General features: G+C 39.7%; 1 protein-coding gene across 4 annotated transcripts; it reads left to right on the forward strand.

Moving 5' to 3' along the window:
* The first annotated feature begins 8,128 nt into the window (after positions 1-8,128).
* On the forward strand, positions 8,129-23,317 carry fkbp5 (FKBP prolyl isomerase 5). 4 transcript variants are annotated; one of them, XM_080462547.1, is made up of 11 exons: positions 8,129-8,586; positions 14,101-14,234; positions 14,427-14,571; positions 15,793-15,935; positions 18,286-18,400; positions 18,507-18,663; positions 20,976-21,066; positions 21,220-21,303; positions 21,402-21,587; positions 21,688-21,927; positions 23,058-23,317. In XM_080462547.1, the coding sequence occupies exons 2-11, from the start codon at positions 14,130-14,132 to the stop codon at positions 23,157-23,159; spliced, it is 1,368 nt and encodes a 455-aa protein (XP_080318673.1). In that variant the 5' UTR covers positions 8,129-8,586; positions 14,101-14,129; the 3' UTR covers positions 23,160-23,317. The 4 variants fall into 4 exon arrangements, with proteins under 4 accessions (XP_080318673.1, XP_080318671.1, XP_080318674.1 ...); XM_080462545.1 differs by having other exon boundaries at positions 8,387-8,586; positions 14,424-14,571; XM_080462548.1 differs by lacking the exon at positions 8,129-8,586 and adding an exon at positions 8,865-9,027.

Genomic DNA, 23,317 nt, shown 5'->3' on the forward strand with positions numbered 1-23,317 from the left:
CTAATATATACTATACCCTGAAGGTAAACATGTAGAACAATTCACAATTGGTCATCAGACCTTATAACTCTTCTTTTATATAACGCTAACTGCAGGTCTTCATCTATATATTTTGTTGCATTTCTTCACTGTTAAGCCTTGAACATATTAATATTTATGATTGTAATATCTTATTCTCTGTACTTATTTGACATTTCAAGATTGCATTAATATTCACTGTTGAGCAACGCTGTAGGATTAATCGAAGATTTTCAATTCAATTCAATTCAATTCAATTCAATTCTATTAATTGGAAAAAGGTTTTTTAATGGGCCTCAAAAGTGTTTCCTCTTGCAACATAAAAAAAATAACAGTTAATTTTTGATGTTTTCATCTTCAAAATTATTTATTGTTAATTATATATATATATATATATATATGTTATATATAACAGTGAAGAAATGCAACACAATATATATAGATATATATATTACATACGCAATGGAAAGGATTGGTATTTCTTCCATCTATTAATTTGTGATACACACTTTGGTATGGGGGCTCAAGACTTCCACAGCTGACTCTGACAGATTGCCAGGGTACAGTATATCGCACATTACAGCATTAAATACACAACTTTTGTTAAAATTTCCTGCATATTATAAAAAAACCAAACAAACCAGGGTTGTGTTTTTATAAATATCAAGCTTTGAATCGTTGGCAACATCGGTTTACATAATAATTGGGATTTATCCAACAGACAATACTTCTAAATCAATAGTACATATCTTTTTTTTTTTTTAGGAAGATAATTGAAAGAATTTAGACAACATTTTAAATAGAATTTCCCTTTGGGGTCCTGTTAATCCTGCATAAACTGAAGAAAATATGCAGCTAAGTCCACCCTCGTCCCAGTCAAAGTCACTTTAATTTAATCTATTTTAATTAAATCTACACTGTGCTATAATAAAAGTCTGAACTGAGCTATAAACAACTGACAGGAAAACTATAAGCTAAACAAACCCTAGCACGGTAATAAATATAAAATGACAATATACAGTACCACAGCAACACTAGTTATATAAGTTCAGATATGGAAACATGACACTTTATATGCTGTAGAGAAAAAACACTTTGCTTTAGAGATCACAAGGCATCCTCACACTAACAATAACTAAGGCATCTTTCCTCTCACGGGTCTCTCATTTTATTCCCTGTCTCTGCTCCTGAGCTGAACATTTTCCTCACAAATATTTAGATATTTTTAGAGACCCCCCACCCCCAAGGAAAAAAAACTACATATTTTTATTTATTATATAATATGCTTATTCTTTAGTCAATATAACATTACACTTAAATATGGATACAAATCCAAGATATTTGAACAAGAACACAGACAAGTTTTATTCCTAGAATGTTCGACTTTTACATTTTTTTCAATGTATAGAATTGTGCAGACGATCCCATTTTGATTAAATTGTAAGTGCATTTGAATGGTATGGCTAAATCAAGTAAGTGTTAGTTGCATCAACTCTTGTAGATTTTCAGGAAAAAAAGGTAAAATGCCCATTTATGGACATGTAATAAGCACATGAAGACTTGTTTCATTTCGAAATCCTTACATAGAACAACAAGGTTGTTCAGTTTGGCCTTGTGGTTTTGCAGCCGTTACTGGCTGAATATATGTTATTATTTTCACCCAGACGTTTCAAAAATAGCTGTTGGCTCAAAGGGTTAGGCAACCATGGCCTTCAATTGGTGCAGGCATAATGCATGATTCTTTGTAAAGTAGGTACTTTTATTATTGAGAGCTTGAGATAATTCACCTGACATTTCATCATAGTGTTGCTGCTTTTCGCTTACATAACATTAGCCGAATCCTTCTTTTTGTCTCTCACAAAACAAGCAGGCTGAAAGTGTACCTTAAAGAGGTTTGAAAAAAAAGATATTTGACATAAAAAATATATATATTTTATTGTGAACACAAAAAGAATACGTACTTAAGCAGGAAGACAACGACCCCCCATAATTAACCTAAATGTTCTGTGCTGCTTCATCCAATCCAGGGTCACGGACACACATGAATTCTATCATTTCTTTTTCTTGGTAACACAAAATACAAACTTCACTCAGTCATCTTGGCCTCATAAAGATAAAGTGGAGAACAGCTGTGTACATTCAGACACCACAGTGGAACATAAGTAAATCAACAGACGGAGTTATTGCTCAACAGGAGGAAACACCTCAAACGACCCCCTCTGAACCTGTGCAGTGAAGAAACACTTTCAAGAAACAGTGCTGAACAAGTCACTCCCAACATCCACAAATATATATAAAAAAAAAAAAAACCATAAAAAAAAAAACAACACATGATGAAAAGTGTCACTTCTTTGATATTCTTTCATTCCTTGCTGGACGTGGAAATCAGCACAGGGATGGTGTAAATAACAAATGTGTTTTAACTGTCAATTATGTAGTTACATTTCTGCTTAAATCCTCATTGATCGAAAAATCATTTAGAATCCGTCACGCTGCTTGGGAATTTGTTTTAGAGTTTTGCTCCTTTGTGGCTCGACCTGCCACGTCTTATTTGAAGACTCTGTTTAGAGTTTTCAAAGCTTATAATGCTCAGAGAGCTCTGTTGAGCAATTCTTCCCCAGCGTTAACAATTGATGGGCTGACATGATGACGTATAAAAGTAGACTGTGCTGGACCTAAAACGAACTGATTCAAACTATACCATTGGAGTGCTCGCGAATCAGAGGAAGGCAGCAAAATACAGAAATGACCATAACGCAATGTTATTACACCAAATAGGGAAACATGTTATGTGTTATTGGCAATGCACGAACCCACACACACACACTCCAGTTTCCAGTTTATTAGGTGCACACACATAAAACTAAAACAACGGCCTTTCAGTAAATCGTTCCTTCATCAAGGTTTTATGGTTCTGTATTTTTAGGGAAGTGTTGTGTCAGTGCTGTGATCCGTTTCAAAGCTGTGGTTCATTTCACTGAGATGTTGCATTTAAAAAAAAAAAAAAAATGAAATGGGGTGCCAGGTGAATAACAGGGAGACCTCTCTGCAGGGATCCAAATGCACTTTTTAAGGTCGATGCCCCGTCGTCACCTATTTGTATTAAATCAGCCATATTTAACAGCGAGAAACTCCGAGTCACCAAAAAGATGTAAGACAGTATTTTTCTACGTCAAAGTTCTGTGCACAAGCAATGACGATAAAGTGGTTAGTTGTCTTTTAGTTGTTTAAGAGCAGCCTGCTTCCCCAGAATGAGCTAGTCAGTCCCTCTTTGCACTGAAAATAAAGAAGTTCACCTCGGGACAGAAGCAGAAACAGACCAAATGTCAGTCAGTTCGAACAAAAACAGTCTCCTCACACTTAAATCTCATTGTGTACCCATCATTCACAAGGGTAACCCAGTTCAGAGCCTATAAAACAACAAAACTCCCACAATGGTATTTCCATGCGGGGAAAAACATTCAGAGAAAAGCACCTAAATTACACCTTGAATGTTTTTTGAAGCAACACAGGCAAAGTTTGCTTTTAAGGAACTAGTCTTTGCAAAAATATCTTTCTCAAAATGGATGTCAAAATGTGTCCTTTGAGTTATTCCCTAATTTAAAACACTGATTTAATGCAGTACCACTTTTAGATTAAAATCTAATTTATATCCATATCCATCGCTGAAAAGCCTACACCCAAGGCATTGTTTTTGTGTAAAGCAATCAACATAACATAGCCAGTCTTTAAAAGAAGTCCCATTGGAACCTTTTACACAATTAAAATTCTTCTTGCCTTCAAGGAATATATCATTTCCTTATCTTGAGTCGTTTCTTCAGGAACTACACTGAACAATCAAACAAGTCAAAGTTCAGGTTCAAGTTTAACTGTTGCTCACGGCTGCACCGATGCTTAGTGGTTTATTTAAGGGGCCACGGTAGACACGGCAGTAAAGACCTCCTGCTTCAGGGGGCAAAAGTTCAGGAATAAACGGGATCACTCAGGAGATTACTTCCATGTACGTAACACGGATGCCTAGAACACAAACAAAGAGCATTATGTGGCTTTAGTTCAGTCTAAGAGCGCATGCTAGTGTGAGAGCAAGTGCTTCCCGAACCTTACCCCACTGCTCGTCTTTTATATCACCAAATGAATAGTTAAGCTCACTTTGTTGTCTTTATTTATACCGCCTTGCTGCCACAGGATTCTCCTTGTAGCTGTTGAAATGAAACATCGCTTTTTTTTCTCTTTTTTTTCCCCTCCTGCATCCACTCAGGCTAGTGTTTTTCAATCAGATTAGTACAGCACATTCTGTTCTGTTTCACTTCCTGATGACTGTGCAGCCTGTATCCCTGAATGAACTCACCCGCATGCTTCTGGTTTCACTAAGACCCTCATTCAGACAGACATATTCTTTGCAACTGCCTGCGAGACTTCAGTGCTTCAGACAATCTTAAGTAAACCTGCCACTCAATTACCACAGAGAGCCACTGTTTCTTTATTTCAGCGAAAGAATAAATGAGTTTTAGCTGCTCCGGTAAGTTAGATGAGCCACTAAATCAAATGGCATTAAGAAAAAGGACACTCGAGTCGAGTTAGTTGTCCCTACTGCGTTTGCTGTATTCATGTGAAAACAAACAGCTGATACATACGTTACAAGTTTACTGTCCAATTTCCATTTTTTACTGTCGGCCTGATGCTTTCGCCAGAACAGAGACAAGATGTTCATGGTGTTTCAGGAAGGAAAACAGCCAGACAAGCAGTGTGTCACTATAGTGATCTATTCATGCATTTCAGTTCAGCTCAGGTCAGCTCAGTTCATTTTGACCTCCACTTGACTACAAGACAGTGCCAACAAAGCTACCAGGACACCGCAGTGGAAAAGTTTGGCCAAAAAAATAAACACACACACACACACACACACACACGCACGCACGCACGCACGCACGCACGCACGCACGCACGCACGCACGCACGCACGCACGCACGCACGCACACACACACACACACACACACACACACAAAAAACCCTCAGCCCTCCCCCTGACCTGAAGATAACTGTCCTGACCTTTTTTTTCTTCTTCTTCTACAAGTCAATTTATTTTGAACAGCTTTAGGTGGGTGTCCATGCATGGTGAGGTTGTGGCCGTGTATTCAGATCACAAGACCACAATCTTTTTCTTTCTGTATTATCTTTATCTGTAACCTGAATTAAATGTTCTGAAACGAGTGTGTGAAGCCCACTGTCTTTCGATAACCAGATGCTCAGAAGATTACAAGGCCGGCTGACAGCATCCCTGAGGGTGTGCGGAATCAGGTTCAGTTGTGTTATGTCACCTTTATAATTAACAAGATCATCATGTTCCCTTCGATAGCTGCATGCTGTCTGCAAGCACTGTGGTCAGACAGTGTCCTCACCTCATTGTGGGATTCACCCGTCGGAAACCTGCAATACACTGTTAACTGTTTGAGTGTCGCACTTCAAGCAGTAAAAGAATAGATGGACTTTTCTCTCACTCTCTCACATTAACAAATCTCGTTGTTATATTGCCGATGCTCTCACGCCATTGAAATGTATCTTAAGCTTTGAAACATTCTGATGTACGAATATGATTTAACGTGAATAGAAACAACAGTCATTAAACACACCACAATTCAAGTATAATAGTGTGCTAATGTGCGAGCATCTTCAAAACGAAAAAGTAAGCCCGTAAAATTGGTTTATGACTTTTATGGGACTTTTGACTGCTCGTGCACCTCCTTCAATGTAAATGTCTGGCTTCAATAAAACTTTAAATTAATTACAGAGACTGTGGGCCATTTTTAAACACACTAGCTCAGCGGGCCATTGCAAACAAAATGCTCTTCGTTTAAGTTCGATGCTGACAAAAATAAGTATGTGAATGTCATAATAACAGAGCTTGTTGAAAGAAAGATGTATTGGAGGTTTTTCATGTGGAGACAGTGAAACCTCTCTTTTTACAGGCTTTCCAAAATAAATCAACAGCGTTGAGAGAAATGTTATACCCGAATGACAGTACTATGATCAACGAATATAATGTGATTGAAATATATCTAGACAGAGCCTATAGCTACAATGATTACAAGAATTAAACCATGTAAATCAGTGTACTTAACTATTTACATAATCCATCTAATTACATAAATAAAGCTCGTCTAATTTCTCTCAAAATGCAGTTCACAAAGAAAACTGTTCTCTTCCATGTGTCACTGTCACTTCAACTTTATGAAGTTTGTGAAGCCTCTGTGTGTGTGTGTGTGTGTGTGTGTGTGTGTGTGTGTGTGTGTGTGTGTGTGTGTGTGTGTGCTGTAACATTGGTTCTGCTTCTCAGGACAGGATGAGTATTTTACTGTATTGACATTGCCTAATGAGTGTGATCTCATTTGACTTGCAAAACAAGGCTTCATACAATTTAGGCTGAAAGTTCACTTTTGTTCTCCAAAACCATAATCACTTTCACAGTGAGTGTGAGACATATGAATTCCGTACATTTTACAGTTACATCTAATAAGTTCAACAGTTTTCCCCTTTAATGCTGCCATTGTATAACAGTTAAGGGTGATATGCTGAAATATATCATATTTTTTCTTCAGCTTCAGCAAACCATCATAGAGATTTTATTTACCCGTTTGTTTCTGACTGTCCAGCAGCTCATGTAATGATGATTTGTTTATACTTGACACATTAGGTAATGACAGATAACAGCAGTGGACAAGGTTCATTACTGTACTCTGATGAAACTTTCTAAACTTTGATAAGGCATGTGATACACTGTGTACTTTCTGTGTATACTCGCAGCAATATTATTGCAATTCACCCTAATGATAGGGAGGAGGGAAAAAAAGAGCATTTTTATTCAAATAAAGCTTGTGTTTACATCAGTCGTAATCAATTGCAAATCAAGTATTAGATGTTTTGCACTACAATATTACTGCTATTTTCTTAACAGGTTAGAAATTAATTTGTGACGCAATTAACACATGAACCACCTGGCTCGAATTTATTACTGTTACTCCTCATTTAATACTCCCGTGTCTTTTCAAACTCCACCATTGGTGTTTTAAACTGAGCTCCAGCAAGGACGTTTTATTATCCACTTCATATAGAATAAATTTGCTACAGATTCAAAACAGCTGTGTTGTCTTGGCAGATTAGGATTTGGAGATAATAAACCACGATGCATTAAACTCCCCAAGTTTTACAAGAGGCACGTTTTCAGCTCACACATTACTTTAAGTAGTCAGCTTCAGTAGTTATCTGTGTTTTAATAGAAGCAAAGTGGGCAGTTACTTGTGCAAATACAGAGTTTATATAGCACAATGCAATGTGTGGAAATTAATATTTACACAATGTATCTTTGAAAAAATTTTTTTTACATAAAATTAAATGTAACTAAATAACACGAGTAAGATTTTCCATAAAATATGTAACGACTTCCACAGCGCTGCAGTAATAAAAAAGGATACATAGTCTCTTTTGGGAAAAGATGACAGATGATCTGTCCCAATGACAATAAAGTTACGTTTCCTCGAGGCACTAATAAAAGTAATAAACACGACTACGTGCATGCACAGCTGTCCTAATCCCAACCGCGGCACAAGTTGTAGCAGCACTTGTGCGTGAGCCATAAAATTAAAAAGACCCCCCCCCCCCCCCCCCCCCCCCCCAAAAAAAACCCCCAGCCTGTACAAAAGATAGAAGGCGGAGTTTTTACCGTCCCCTACAGAAACAGTAATCCGTCTCAACGCGCGTCTTATCGGGCAGTGTGGTATGCTCTTTATGTCGGTGCTTACACTTCCCGCTTGTGTGTGTGTGTGTGTGTGTGTGTGTGCGTGTGTGTTTGCGTGCGTGCGTGTGTGTGTGTGTCGGTTGATATGTGTTGTCAGCTGAGCGGGAGGACAGCCTGCTGCGGTACAGGCTGTTCCCTCCCCGGCCCGGCTCGGCACGGAACGGGTTACAGGTCAGGGTGTCTATTGGAACACAGTGTTCTCATCAGCAGCGGCACAGCTACAGTACAGCCGGAACATTGTGTTACTTTGTGGCTGCTTTCCAAGACCTGCCCTTAATTTTACACGAAACGCCCTCCCACAACTCTCTCTCTCTCTCAGGCTACACACACACACACGCACACACGCACACACGCACACACGCACGCGCTCTCTCTCTCTCTCTCTCTCTCTCTCTCTCTCTCTCTCTCTCTCTCTCTCTCTCTCTCTCTCTCTCTCGTGTGTTTTTTCCGTCCCTGCCTCTCTCTATCTCTCCCCCGTGTCATTTCCAAGTCTGCGCTCCATGTGGCTACTACACCGGCACGTTTACTGTCACCAGAGACCGGAGGGATAAAAGAGGAGGGGAGGAAGAAGACAAAAAGAGCGCTACCTACTAATCACATGGGCAGAACATTTAGTACCCTGGATGTGAGATGAGAAGGACGAGCTTCACTGGAGCAGCAGTCTTAACAGTCCACCGGGTTTTTTTTCTTTCTTTTTGTTTTTTTTAAATATCTTTTTTTTTTTTTTTTTTACCGCATCAAAAGACAGCTTGCATTAAAGGGATCACAAAGAAATGTAAGTGTTTCTTATTTCTATTCAATAGGTAATTTACAAAGTGCATCATCTTTTGCTGCGCTTTCTGCTGGATGACTTAAATGGACACTTGTTATATCATGATGAAGATGCATCTTTTGTGTGGAGTCTGCCTCATCGCTCGATGATTTAAGAATGAGTACTGTAAAAGAAAAGCAGGACAATAAGGTGATGCAGAATATGGTGTGAAATGAGGCATGTGTGGGGGCATTTGGGGTTACACCAGTATTCCACTTTGCTCTTAGATAAATATGGGCTAATGTGTGTGTGTGTGTGTGTTTGTTTGTGTGCGCGTGTGTGTGTGTGTGTGTGTGTGTTTGTGAGTGAGGCACTTGACTGTGAGTCTCCCAGAGGAGGAGGATGAGGACACCAATTTAAAATCCAAAATCCCCGCTGGCTTAGGTGTACCCTCACAAATTACAGGTACATAAGCGTCTTCCCAGAATTACAGCATCCACTCGGGTACATTGTGCACTCACGTGTATTCATTTTGTATCAAGTCATACATTAGGGGGGGGGAGTTGATTCTAAACTCCAACTATCTTGAAATAAATGGGTGTTTCCACAAGTCTGTTTAAAATTTAGATGAGGGGTTGAAAGAGATGCACAGGTGGCCATTAGACCTGAATACAGGTCTGGACAAAGTCCCAGAAATAAACGAGACTTCCTCAAGGGACCTATTTGGCATGAAGGAAGGTAAATGATTTTTTGGCACAAAATCACAGACAGGTCTTTGAGGTTGTCTTACCCTCAAAGTCAAACTCAAGTGTTTAAACACACCATTTTACAGAATCAACATAGCTTATCTATTTGTCACCAAAACAACGTTTCCAAAGACTGAAGTACATCCAATTTACAGGCTTTCCTTGCATCATTTGGACACTATGTGATGGTGCTGCCAATTGGAAAAAAAAAGAAAAAGAAAAAGAAAAAGACTCCTGCATGTTAGACAATGCTCCACTTGAGGATGTTAGGCGATACGCCGTCCATGCACAGTGTGTACTCATGTTCTCGTATGAATCAGCAGCCGAGTACGGATGTGAGACAGAATGTACAGATACACCGTGTGCGTCTAGTTATGGTCTTTGCCTCATTGTGTCCTGTTCCTGCATTCCTCCGCAGGGTATCAGAGTTTAGGTACATGGAGCGTACATGCCATCGTATCTGTAATGCAACTGTTTGCAACCTGTTTCCCCTGCCATCGTTCTCTGGCACATTTCAAATACTAGAAAAGGAAAAAAAAAAGAAAAAAAAAAAGAAAGAAAAAAGAACGATACAACTGATATCATAAGTTACTGTTGCTTGTTTGAAATTATTTTCGATGTTGTGCTCCATCAATATTATGCCAGCTGCCTTTGGACTAGATTTGAATGGTATGTTAATGGATTTGTTCGGATCAGCTTTTCTAATCGAAAGCAGACTGTTTTTGTCCATAGATTGAAGCTGGGTTATACGTTAGGGGGGGTCTTAGATCAGTTAACACTGTCAGGCTTTGCCTGCAGGGATCTCTGAATAGAAAGAACATTTTGTTCACAAACATGCATGCACATACACACACGTGTGAGTTCAAAAACAAAATGTGAGACACGACAAGGTGTTACTACCGAAGGATGGACATTGTGTTCATTTCTCGTGCTGAAGAGTTGGGGATCCACAAGCACCTGATCGCTGAGGGCGACGCGGATGAAACAAATTGTACAGACGTCATTAGAACAGATGTTTGGTGGTTTCAACTTAGAGACTGACACACTGCGTATCACGTTATAGTTTCCAGAACTAATTAGATTGATTTCAGTTCTCAGCCTTTTCATGAACGCTGCGTCCTCTGGATGTGTTTCATCTCGGTGCGAGTCGGGACCAGGTGCAGTGGCTGGAGTGTTTCTATTCACAGACTCTATCTGGTCGCCTCAGTGGCACATCGCTCTATTTGCACATAGTCCTTCACAGCATCTGGGACATCCTGAACGTCAGACCGGACAACAGACGGAAAAAATCCAGAAAAACGGCGCAGTGACGGAGAGCTGCTGTTTTTTTTTTTTTTTTTTTTTCTGTTTACAGCTTCTCTGTGGAAATATTAAGTGGCCACAAGATCGCTGTCTGAAAAACACTGTCCCTCTCATCGTTCCCTTTCAACCCCAGAGTTGATATGGTTATAATTCTATTTAGCTCTAGTACTTAAATTGCTCCTAATGAAGATACAGAAAATGGAAAGGCCGCTTATACTTAAACTACGAAGGCGGTAAAATGCTGCGTGGTACTATGAGTACCTGTGAAAGTGAGAAATAGCTTCTTATCTATATTTATCCGTCTCTCCTTATGAACACTCACAATATACACTTTATATAGATCTTTCCCAAACAAGGTTACAAACATATACTTAACAATTTAAGCTTCAGCCATTTAAAATTTTAAGTTGAATCATTTATTACTTTCCATTTGTTTATTTCAATTTATAGAAAATAAAAAAAATGTTATGTCCTCTATTTTACTTGATTTTAATTGAGGTACTGCTGATTACTTATCCTGGTGTTCACTTTAAAAAAAAAATTTTTTACCCCAAAAAAGTGCATTTAATTATCCAAACAGGCTTTTTATACCTCACAGTGAACCTAGTTCAGTCTTAAAAGTTTCAATTCCGAAAATAACAACATTTTAAGAAAATACTTTGCCGTTGTCAGAGAATCTGTGAACCAAAAAGGACCTGCTGGTTCGGAGTTGCATGTCTGGTACATTTGCATAACTTCACATCGTCGGACCATACGTGCCAACCTCGCCGACTTCCAGAACAGCTGGGATCTGAAGTTATATCTGGGCATGTGTTAACGTCTCAGCTGCTGCATGTGACTGTAATCACAAAATAGTGTTTGCCAACATGCTTAACATAGCTGAGTAGCTTTTTCATTGTCTCAAGACAATGTCAAGTTTATTGCACCGGGGCACGCCGGGAGTTGTGTGTGTTGGAGCAGCGATTTGGAGACAATGATTCCTTCTGTGATGAAAGAGGCATCATTTAGCTCTTGTGACACCAACTCGTCATTACACTTTTATTGCTCTGGCAAAGCCGCTGTTGAAATTCTTTTGTCCGCATGGAGGCGCGAAACATTGGCAGCAAACTTCTGTGGGGTCTATAAATCTATCACCCCCTGTCAGGCTGGACAGTAAACGATTTAGGGCTTAAACGTTTCTTGAGGCTGGTTCAATCGCAAAGAGTCTATTATATTTGACGATTCTTTGCTCTGACGTGTCGAATCTGAAGCTTTGTTGCTGCGTGGACACGATGATAAAACAATTCAGTTGACCTTCGTCCTCTTTCTGTGAAAAAAAAAAAAAAGGTTATAAAAGTACTGGTTCTAGTGTGCCTATGAAAAAGGAAAAGTGTACAATTTGATTTAATCATCAGACGTTGCTACTGGTTGAAAAACATCACAATCACAGCGATGCAGGGAGCCTCTTTGGGTTTCTGAACAATTAAAGTAGGTTTACATAGCAGATGAAATGATCTGTGCCGTGGCCCTTCACACCCCATCAAGGTCATTACCGGCAGAGGCTCGAAACGAGAGTTTTTGTTTTTACATGAATTACATGAAGTGGCCTGGACTGTATAGAAGGAGGATTTTTTTTTTTTTAAATATTCTCATCCCAATGAAACTGCGCCCTTTCAAAGACAATTGTGTAGTAAATAATTTACATTTTCTAAATGTATTTTTCTGTGTGTCAGTATCTAATATTAAAAAAATGATTTGGAAAGTTTTTACATTTATGCCAATACTAATATATATGGAATGAAGTTTCAATTTTAACACAGGAGCAATGTTTTTTCTAAAGTGGACACAAAGCGACTGGGTGCAGACTGACACTAAATTCAGCCACCAGGTAACATCTCATCGAGTGATAAGGTAACATGATCACACACACACACACACTGCCTCGTGTGCATAATCAAATGAAAAAGCAATACAAGGAAGGAGGGAGTGTGCACCAGCTCTCTGCTGTTTTGTCATGTGAGGTCCGGTTCACATTTGATTCACTAAATTTCACTTTCCACGAAAAATTGAAACCTATCTTCTTTAAAAAAATCTAAAATAAACCTGGCATTTATGTCTCAAAGCATCATCTTGTTGTCACTATGAAGCAAAAACTTCTTTTTAATTTCTTTTCTTAGATTTCATTTCAATCTAAAGGATACTCAAGCTGTCACAAAGACAATACAGATGCGTACTTGAGTACGCGTGCGCTTGTGTGCAAGAGACACATGATACTTCGATTCATGCTTTTCTCGCTCCTGAACATACCCAACACAGACCTTATGTAGAGCTCACAACATTGCAAACATTTCATTATCATTTCAGTGCTTAGTGGAATATCGTATTGCAAAAACTGAGAAATATTTAGTTTTTAGCGGTTTGATTTTGCTGTAATTTGGAAGCTCGACTCGTTTGCTGAAGTTGGGTTAACAACCGACACTATTCAGTGCAGGAAAATTCTGGGAAGTGATGGTGAGTTATCTGTATCTCATGGCCGTGCAAGGCAGGCAGAGGACTCCATTGTTTATTTGACTTGGCTAATACAGTCACATGAATAAAAGTGAAGCCTGATTTGGTGCATCGCCTGTTTGACTGTGATGCAGCCTGAGAGACGCGGCGAGGACAACCTTTGAGCAATACCACAACATCATCCGACATAACCCGGACAGTGTTCATACTCTGATAGGATACAGTGGTATATCAGCACATCAGCGAGCGCTGTACAAATCGAAGATTTTCACTTGTCTCGTCAGAAACACAGAGGCAGATAATGTCTCTCTATTTGTGTTGGTGCTGCATTATCAGTACAGTGTGTGTGAGTGTGTTCAAGCCCACGCTTTCCCTGCGCACACGAGGCTTTCAGAGAGAAGATTTGACTAATGCTGTAATGCTCATTAGAAAATGACCGAGCGGGATTCTGCAGATCGACATGGAGATTGTTTCAAAGAGCACAAAGGTCCATAAAGTCTTGGCCATATTACAGCTTCTACTGTGTGCCCGAATAGGGCGAGTGAAGTAAGCAACAAGCAGCTGCTTTTATCTCAGATTTATAGTTGCAATGACTACGTCTTTGCGGGGATTATACAAGGTGCGGTACACTCGTGTTCCTCATACAGCTGCTTCAATGCTTTTTGTTTTGTTTTTTTCTTTTCTTTTCTTTTCTTTTTCTTTCCTGCAAAACTGCAAACACGATATATTCCTAGTGTGGGGTGAAGATTGAGAAGATGTGTCCTTAAATAGCTGCCAGTTATATAATGTGGGGGCAAAAAGTCAGTTACACTGGGAGGATTATGAAGAACTTACTGGTATTTTATGTCCATAAAAGCCCTGCCCTAGAAAATCAAACTGTTTATACCGTTTGTCTTTTTCCTTGTGATTCGATTCCTGGAAGCGAAGCACGAGACGGGAGGACATGTAATTGACCATGCTCAGATTACTGACGTGTGGGCCTCTGTGTTTATATCTTTTGCAGTGTTGATTGTGTGATGCCCACGTGCGAAAATGACCACTGATCAGGACTTGTCGTTGGACGGCCAATCAGCCGCTGCTGTGTTTTCTGGAAAAGGCATCGATGTAACACCCAATAAGGACCAAGGAGTTATCAAGGTATTTACTGTTACACACAGCGTGAACTTTTGTTTTATTGCCGCCATTCAGGCTCATCTTACAACCACCGTGTCGCCGTGTGGCGTATCCTGACCTTTAGCCGGTTCCTCTTTGGATCTTACAGCTTGATTGTTTTGTTCAAATGCTGTGAAGTTTTTTTGTTGAGGTGTAAAATTGTCTGTCGGTCAGCAGGTTGTGAAGCGTCCGGGGATAGAGGGAGAACGGCCAATGATCGCGGACAGAGTAGTGGTCCACTACACTGGGAAACTTCTCAACGGGAAGAAATTCGACTGCAGCCGAGATCGCAAAGAACCTATTTGCTTCAATGTGGGAAAAGGTATTTGACTTTATTTACTACTTAAACATGAGCGGCACGGAAATAATTGAAACTGAACTGATGGGACGGCTGAAGTTGAGCAGTTGGCGTCAGTTAGCAGTTAGAGGATATGTTAAATGAGGATGTTGAAGGCAGAGCTGCCAGGCGGGAGAAGAAGATGAAGATGAAGGAGGGCATGAAGATGGTTGGTGCACAGTAGAGGAAGCAGAGAAACGGCGGCAGGTGATCTGCGGTGAAGGGGAACGTCTGAAAGATGAAGGAGATAAAGTCAATGTGTTTGTCAGTTTGTTCAGTAAGAGTGCATGTTTATCCGAGGTTGTCGTGGGTGGAGCATAAAGTTTGTTGTTTCAACTACTTTTAAAAACAGGTTTACAAAATTCCAAACTTTGATCGATGTGAGGGCCGCAAAGAATACATCGCCAGCACCAGCGGGATAAATTCTGACTCAGGACGTCTATTAAAAGGTTTTCTGAGAATGTTTGGATTTTGATCAAAAGAAAGAAAGAAACAAACAAACAAACAAAGAAAAAACTAAAACAAAAGCATGGAATTGAATGTTTCTGCCTGGTAATAAACTCAGTAATATGGCCATTTGCAGTTCAAATATGCATTAAATAACATTCGTCCTTGTGTTACTTGCATAACCAACAACTCATTAATTTTAGGAAATTGGCTCGGGGACGATAAAACGACAACAGTGAGCAGTTGAGCTGTAGTTTAGGTTCATTAAAACACAAATGATGGTTTGAGTATTAACAAAATCCAGCTGCAGTATTTATTTGATTGATTACGTGTGTGTTCTATATACTGTGTATGGTAATCTTTCACGAGGATTAAACAAGAGAGACATAAGGTATTGCTTTTGGAAATGCTGAGAAAGTTGTTTTTGATTTAAGTATTTATGCTGATCTAATCTGATAACTTCTAGCTGTAGCTTCTTATTCCATAGAAACACATAATAATGTGTAATCTTTCCAGGCGGGTTGAACCACAATGACGAGTCACAGAAAGCTCGGCTTGTCAGATCAAATGTCAGATCTGTTGCACCTCCAGCTCCAGGAGCTTTTACAATCCGAGTTCCCAACGATTTTGATCCCATCCTTGTGATTGCAGATTTTCCAAAATGCTCAGTTAATGCTTTGACATATCACCCAATAAATATGTTAGTGCACCTTAACTTTTCAGCCAGTGTAATAAACCAACAACTTTTTTTGTGCACAGGACAAGTTCTGAAGGCCTGGGACATTGCTGTATTGTCCATGCAGAGAGGCGAGATGTGCACGTTTCTGTGCAAACCGGAGTATGCGTATGGATCCGCTGGAAACCCCGACAAAATCCCTCCCAACTCGCCAGTCGTGTTTGAGGTAGGTACACAGCATCGGCGCTGACATTTGTGCTGAACCTTAAATCCTGTAAATACACACCGGTAATTTAGGAGTATGCCTCATCGTGAGGCCCTCATGTCTCTGCACACGGAGCTCCATCGTCATAAAATAATCTGGTTTGTCTATTTTAATCGCTCCTTGCTCAAACCTTTGACACCGGTCCAGATCCCAGTTAGTAGACCCTCCGTTAGTCATCATTTTATTATGAATTATAATGATCGTCCAGCGTTTTGAAAACTCATTCCCATACACTGTTCCCCTCATAAACACAATTTATTTGTAAAATGTTTTTTAACTTTCCCACTTTAATTGAAGACTTAAAATGTATAATCGGCAGCAGTGGATCAACTGAGTTTGATGCGAAGTTGCGTATTAAAATTCGCAACTTTTTTTTTTTTTCATACACCACAGGATCTTTACAAGAAAAGGAAAACACAATAAAACCTTTTCACCAGGTTGAAACCAGGTCAATGTGCTTTTTGATTCTTCACATCCTTTACATGATTATGTAAAATAAAGACATTTTTCATTAACATTTCAATAGTATATTTGTCAATAATCAGCTCGCCCTCCAGATTATGTGGTGAGCTATTTTTAATGGATAAAAACAGAATATACTGACAATTAAATTAAAATAGCATCAGAAAAACCTAAAATAGTTATATAGACTGTAAGAATGCTCATTTAGGTTTAGTTGTAAGACATTTAGTGTCCTAAATATTGAGCTGTAGGTTACCGTGCCTACAGGAAGTACAGTCCGTCGTCACCCAGATTTCCCCCCCGAGTCAATATTTATTTACCTGCTACAGATGGTGTCTGTAGTTTGTTTTCTTTCGTCTGTCTGTCACACACACACATGGTGTTAATGTCACCACTTCCATGTCCTCCTCCTTTCAGAAGACATACAAAAATGACATATACTAAACATACTCATGGGGAAAGTAACAGGTTACAAATACTTACAGTACGCTAGTAAGTTAGCGCTCGGTGATATATTGGAATTTACCATTTATGTAGATTTCCCTAAATTCGATATTGAAAAATGCAATATTGTTTATTTCGATATCGCTTTTTTCCTGAAAATATATGAAGAGTCGCTGCGTTTCCCCACTTCTCAACTGTCAAAGATCTTTTTTTTTTTTTTTTTTTTAATATGAGCCTCTTTTTTTTCCTATAATGTTTTCCAGAGAATTCACGTCTTTATTTTATGCAGCTGGCGTTTGATAAAAGGGCCTGTTACGCAGTTTTTACCAGTGACTTTGACGCCGGGTTTGTCTTTGGCTAAAAAGTTATATCATACATCGCCATGTGGAGAAAAAAATATTGACTAATGAATTTTGGACCATATCACCCAGGCCTAGTACTAGTAAATTAAAAATGTAGTTGTTTTTTTTTTTTACTTTCCACTGAGCAAAAACCATAATTTGAAAAAAAGTTTTTTGATTTGCATTTTTACGTCCAATAGATTTACTGTAATCTTTTAACCGAACACTTTATTTCCCCCTGGAATTAATAAAACATTTCTATTCTACATTTGTTCACGTTTGCAATTAAGAACAATTTAAATATTGCAATAGCAGTTGTGCTCAGGTCCATATTTTCAGTCCTCTCTACATCCCTGCGGCATATGTGAATGTTTAAAACCAAAAGTTGACTTTGTTTTCGTCATGCATATCACGTAGAAGAAGCTGAAGATGTGTTTACGTTTGGTTTCACATGGGAATGTATAACCCGTCTCCTGGGGGGAAATCCCTGGCCTCGGTCACATCCTCCACATAAACTTGACACCTGATATGGGCTTTCCCCCTTTACGACGCACTTCCTGACTTTCTACGCTGCTGCCATAAAAAAAATATTACTTCCACTATACATTCACATAAATTTTATGGTCGGCACGTGCCTTTTAAACATAAAAAAAAAATAAAAAATCTTTAGCTGCTAAAAACTTGCGTGAGCCAGATTCTGGCCGTTTGTTTGAACCCAAATGGTTTGAATTTAAATCCTAACGTAGATCCTGAAGCTTTGAAAAAGGGAACATAAATTTCACATCTAAGGAAATATTATAATCTACTTAACAGGTAGCTTTCATACATTTCCTACAACTATAAAGTTGACTATTATAGAGATGTTCACAGTACATTGTCTCCGATAGTTATAATTATTTCCTTTATGGTGATTATTTCTCTTATTTTCATGCCTTTGCTATTATCCTCCTCCACCTTATCCAACCCCTCATTGTAGGGTTTAGAAGGTGCAGTATTTTGCATTTTTTTCCTGTTAAGACCTTGAAACTGACAATTGAATGACTTTTTTTTGCAAAAAAAAACAGATGGAGCTGCTAAACTTCGAAGGAGAGATACTGACAGAAGACGGCGGCGTTGTGAGACGAATCAAGGTCAAGGGCGAAGGTTACACCAATCCAAACGATGGAGCGCGTGTTGATGGTGAGAAAATGATCGGTTCATGTGTCGATTGACATCGTGCCTGTTTTTGACAAGTCGCACGGTGAAGGACAGGATCCGGGGCTAAGTTGTGTCACGTGTGTTGCAGTGCACCTGGAGGGGAGCAGTGGCGGACGATTATTTGACTGTAGGGACGTGAGCTTTGTTGTCGGTGAGGCTGAGGATAAAGGCGTCCCTCTGGGAGTGGACCGAGCCATGGACAAGATGCAGAAGGGAGAATGCTGCTTACTTTACTTAAAACCAAAGTAAGTACCAAACAGATGTTGGAATGCAGTACCTTTTTTTTTTTTGTTCTCTGTGTGAACTTTTACTGAACCAGTCACTACGTGGTAACTGTCTCAGCTGGATTTACGTGTCGTGGCGTGTCACGTCCCCGAGGCACTTTGGGTGTCTTTGAGACTTCATGCAGGATTCATTCAATAAAAAAAAAAGATCTGCTGGTCCTTTGCTCAGGCTGTTATGGAAACGGTTTCTTGTGGGCTTGTGGTGAAGTGGAGGTTTAAACGGCTGCTGCGTGGTCGTGAGGTTTTCCACGTTGTGTCCTCGGTGTGCTCCGAACAGCACTATGTTTAAACTGTTGTGGAGAAGGGTGTGTACAGATGTTCTTTTTTTTTTTTTTTTTTTGTGGAAATATACATTTGAGACTGAAATCATGCGATCCTGTTTCATCATGCAACGGCGCGCAACAAACAGAAATGTACTTGTATCGTGTTGCGTGGCGATGTCGTGGACAGCATGCTCACTTCACAGCTGCTCTCAATACGGGCCTTCCTATGTGGCCTTTGCATGAGCTCCCTGGGACCCACATGCTAGAACTAAATTTACTGTCGGTGTGTTAAACCTGTGATGGATATTAGCAGCTGTGATCAGTTTCAGCTCCTCTGACTTGGAATGTTATATTCTTGAACGGTCATACATTTGTTTTTGTATAATTTGATAATGAATCGCACTATATTGGTGGAAAACCTACAAACACAAAGCACATGTGTGATATCTGAAGTCAGCGTCGTGTTTTAAATGCTTCAAATTTGTTGTTTCCCTTGGGGGTCTAAAGAGGAACGCGCATAAATTGAGTCTTCGGCACTGCAGTGGGGAACCCCCCCCCCCAACCCCCCCCGCATGTATAAAATTTTTTCGCTTATGGTGTTTCACGTGCAATCCTTAAATGTGACTCCCAATCCTTTCACGAGGCGAATTCGAGCTCCTCCCCTCTGGACGAAGGTTCCTGGTCCCACGCTGCGGGACGAAGCGCTTTAAGAACAGCTTTGTTCCTGTCGCCATCACTGAACTGAATAAGACCCAGTGACATTGCACTTTATTGGATTTATTGCATTTATCCATTTTTAGCTTTATTTATTATCGTGGCTCTTCATTGGATGTTCTTATTCTGCTTTATACTAGTGACTACTTTTCACTTGCGATTTTTATTGTGGTTTTTCTTCATCTATTTTGATCTTATCTTAATTATTTATCGGAACATTGAGCTCTTGTTTTGTCTGTCTTGCCTCACTCGACCAACTGTTGTTATTTTATTATTATTTTCTGCTTGTTTGGTTTATTGTGTGTCTTTATTTGTTATGGCGTGCCAAGCAATCACAAAAACCTGTGAAACAAGTTTGCCCACGGCAAATAATAAAGCAACCTTGACCTTGACCTTCTGTGAGTGAAAAAAAAAGGATCTAATCCAGTTCACTATTTGTGCACCAAAACTGTACACACAAAAAAAGGAATGAAAATAATAAACAGAGCATATGCAGCTGAGCACAGTCTGTATCATATTGTACCCTAGATTAAAATAATGTAAACAAGAAAAAAAAAAAGAAAAAGAAAAGACAGACAGTCATTCTGTGGACTTGTAAAAACAAATAGGACACAGTGTACTGCCCAAACCACATAATATCATCGCTTTAACTCAGCCCACACCAGCCCTCCCCATCTTCCCCCGGGCACGAGAAAAACAAAGTGCTAGTGATGAATACTAGGAATTCGTAGTACATGAACAGTTCATACTCAGAGCTCATGCCAGATAGTAGCGCCCTAACGCAGGAGCGAACCTGTCAGCAGGTAACAAAGACATGGAAACAGAGAAAACAACTCTAACAAGAAAACGCTTATTGATCTCCAGATACACGCCTACTTGCAGATTCAGAGCGCCGCAGTTCTGCAGACGTCTTCCTTCCTTTAATAGACGGAGACAGATTGCTGCAAACACGCTGTCTTTGTTTTGCATTATACGCATTGAGACAGAATGACACAACGCCATCACTCCAGTTTAGGGTTTCACCAGACCGTCCAACTAAAGACAGAAACGGCAGACATGCTACATTAATGTGCAGTGATTTGAAACGTGAGCCCTGGGTCAGTACGTCGCCCTACGAATTAATCGCCCGTTCTGAAAACGTAAAGAAAATAAAAATGTTTCTTTTATTGTAACCTGTCACATTGGCTTCAAAACTTTGCAGTTCAAGCAGTTTACATGTATGAATTGTCATCACAACACAATGTTGAGTGTAATTTGTTATCGTTATTAGACATTTTGTGATTTTCTGTTTAAAAGGTATGGCTTTGGAAGCGAAGGTAAACCAGAGTACAAAATTGGACCAGACAACGACATCCTCTATGAAGTTACCCTGAAGGACTTTCACAGGGTGAGCGGGGCAGTTTCTTCTTTGTGCAGTTTAATCAATTACATGTTTAAAATCTTGTCGATCAAATGGAAATGGGTGAATTTCTCTTTTCTCATGGAATATGTTTTTCCATTTGTGGATTAGCTTTTGTGACGATTGCTTTGTGCCTAATAGGCTAAAGAAGCCTGGGAAATGGACCTGAATGAAAAGCTGGATTTGGTTGACGGAGTGAAGAATAAAGGGAATCAGTATTTTAAGGTGTGTTCTTTTTGCTGGCCTTTTTAGCTTTAAGCAACGATTTTGGTTTGGGTTGTACGTTTTGTTATAAATAAGTTGTTAATGTGCTCCTTTTATAGTCCGAGCGGTACCACCAGGCAGTCATCCAGTACCAGCGCATCATTTCCTGGCTGGAGATGGAGTGCGGCTCTGGCAAAGAGCAACAGAAGAGGATACAGGACTACGTTTTAACAGCCCACCTCAACTTGGCGATGTGTTTTCTGCGGATCAAAGACTTCTCACAAGTTGTGGACAACTGCAATAAGGTGAGCAGTGTGACCCCCCCGAGGATTGCAGACAGCCATCCCTTTTCAGCAGTCGCTCCACTCGTGTCCGTACTGAACTGGTGCTGTGGCTGTATTTTAGGTCATTGAGCTTGACGAGAGCAACGAGAAGGGCCTGTATCGTCGGGGAGAAGCACGGCTACTCTGCAATGAGTTCAACCTGGCCATGGCAGACTTTCAGCAAGTGCTGCAAGTCAACCCCTCAAACCGAGCAGCTCGCGCTCAGATTTCCATCTGCCAGAGCAAGATTAAGGAACATCATGAGCAGGACAAAAAGACCTATGCCAACATGTTTCAGAAATTTGCGGAGCGGGATGCCAAGGTGTGTAAACTGGCTATTCTTGGCTACATGTATGCCAGCACTGAGCAAACTCAGTGTGTGTGTGTGTGTGTGTGTGTGTGTGTGTGTGTGTGTGTGTGTGTGTGTGTGTGTGTGTGTGTGTGTGTGTGTGTGTGCGTGCGTGTGTGTGTGTGTGTGTGTGTGCGTGAGATAGTTTGCTCAGTTCTTTTCTTTTTAACAAGTGAGTTAAATTGAACTACAATCATTCAATCTGAAATGAAATAAGTCCACATCTAACGGGCTATCATTCACTTTTTTTCATTCATTTCCCTGTACAAACTCCAGAAATATTCCTTTTTCCTTAACCAGAGTTGCGACTCATAAACACTCACCCGACCTTATCTTTCATTTAGCCTATAATCAAAACTTGTATTTAATCTAATAATACTTAATTGTGTTTTAATGTGGAGCTTTGTCTGTCCTATATGACACATGCCTCTATAATATGACTTTTTCTCCCTGAAGTACATGACTAATTACAGCCATTTGTACTTTTCAATGGGGTAGTATATGCCAGGACAGAATTTATACATGATTATGCTGTTTTTTAGCTCTTGTACAAAAAAAGCGTTAAGGCCCAATCCACTACTGCGTTGGACTTAAAAAAAAAGAGAGAAACGAGAGAGAGAGAGGGAAAGAGAGACAGAGAGGGGAAGGAAGAAGTTAACCCTTTAATCAACAAATTCAACAGTTTTTACATTGGTGGTAAGAATTAATGAGTCATTGCGGCACCACCTGCTGAAATGATTTGATTGTCATGACAGGACCGTTAATTTTAAGTATGTGACGTTTTCCAGCTCACTTCATTTATTATGGAACTGTTCTGCTTTATGTGCTTTATGTGCTTCATGTAGTTTCTTAGCTTTCTACTGCCCTCTAGTGGCCAAGTTGATTTTCTCACCTGTTGACCTTTCTCTTTTAAAGAAATTCAACATTTTACTGCTACTGATGCAAAGACATTTTTAATTCCTATATTTCATTTCATGGCCCAGATTCATGAACTATTCAGATTTACTTAGTTTTGTAATATTGCAATTTTATGTAAAACAGTTTGATTCAGATTTGTAAAGCCAAGTGTATTTCATGTAAAACCTTGTATCTTCCTTCAACAGACTGGGAAAACGAAGAGGAGGCGAAATGATTGCTTGAGGAACAGCATGAATGGGGAAGTGAGCTTAAAGCGCCGTAGGAGGAGTCAGGACTGTCGGTCTTAACAGTGACATTTGGGGGGAAAAAAAGAGAGGGAAAAAAAAACAAACCCAAGGCCTTTCTTTGCTTTCCGAGTCCAGGGAGAGGAGGCAGGAACGAAGTTGAACACAAGCCTCCGATCCAAAACTTCTTTATCCCAAAATCAAGCGCGACCATTCCTGCA

The sequence above is a fragment of the Lipophrys pholis genome, assembly GCF_963383615.2.
Source record: "Lipophrys pholis genome assembly, chromosome: 4".
NCBI classification, from domain to species: Eukaryota; Metazoa; Chordata; class Actinopteri; order Blenniiformes; family Blenniidae; genus Lipophrys; species Lipophrys pholis.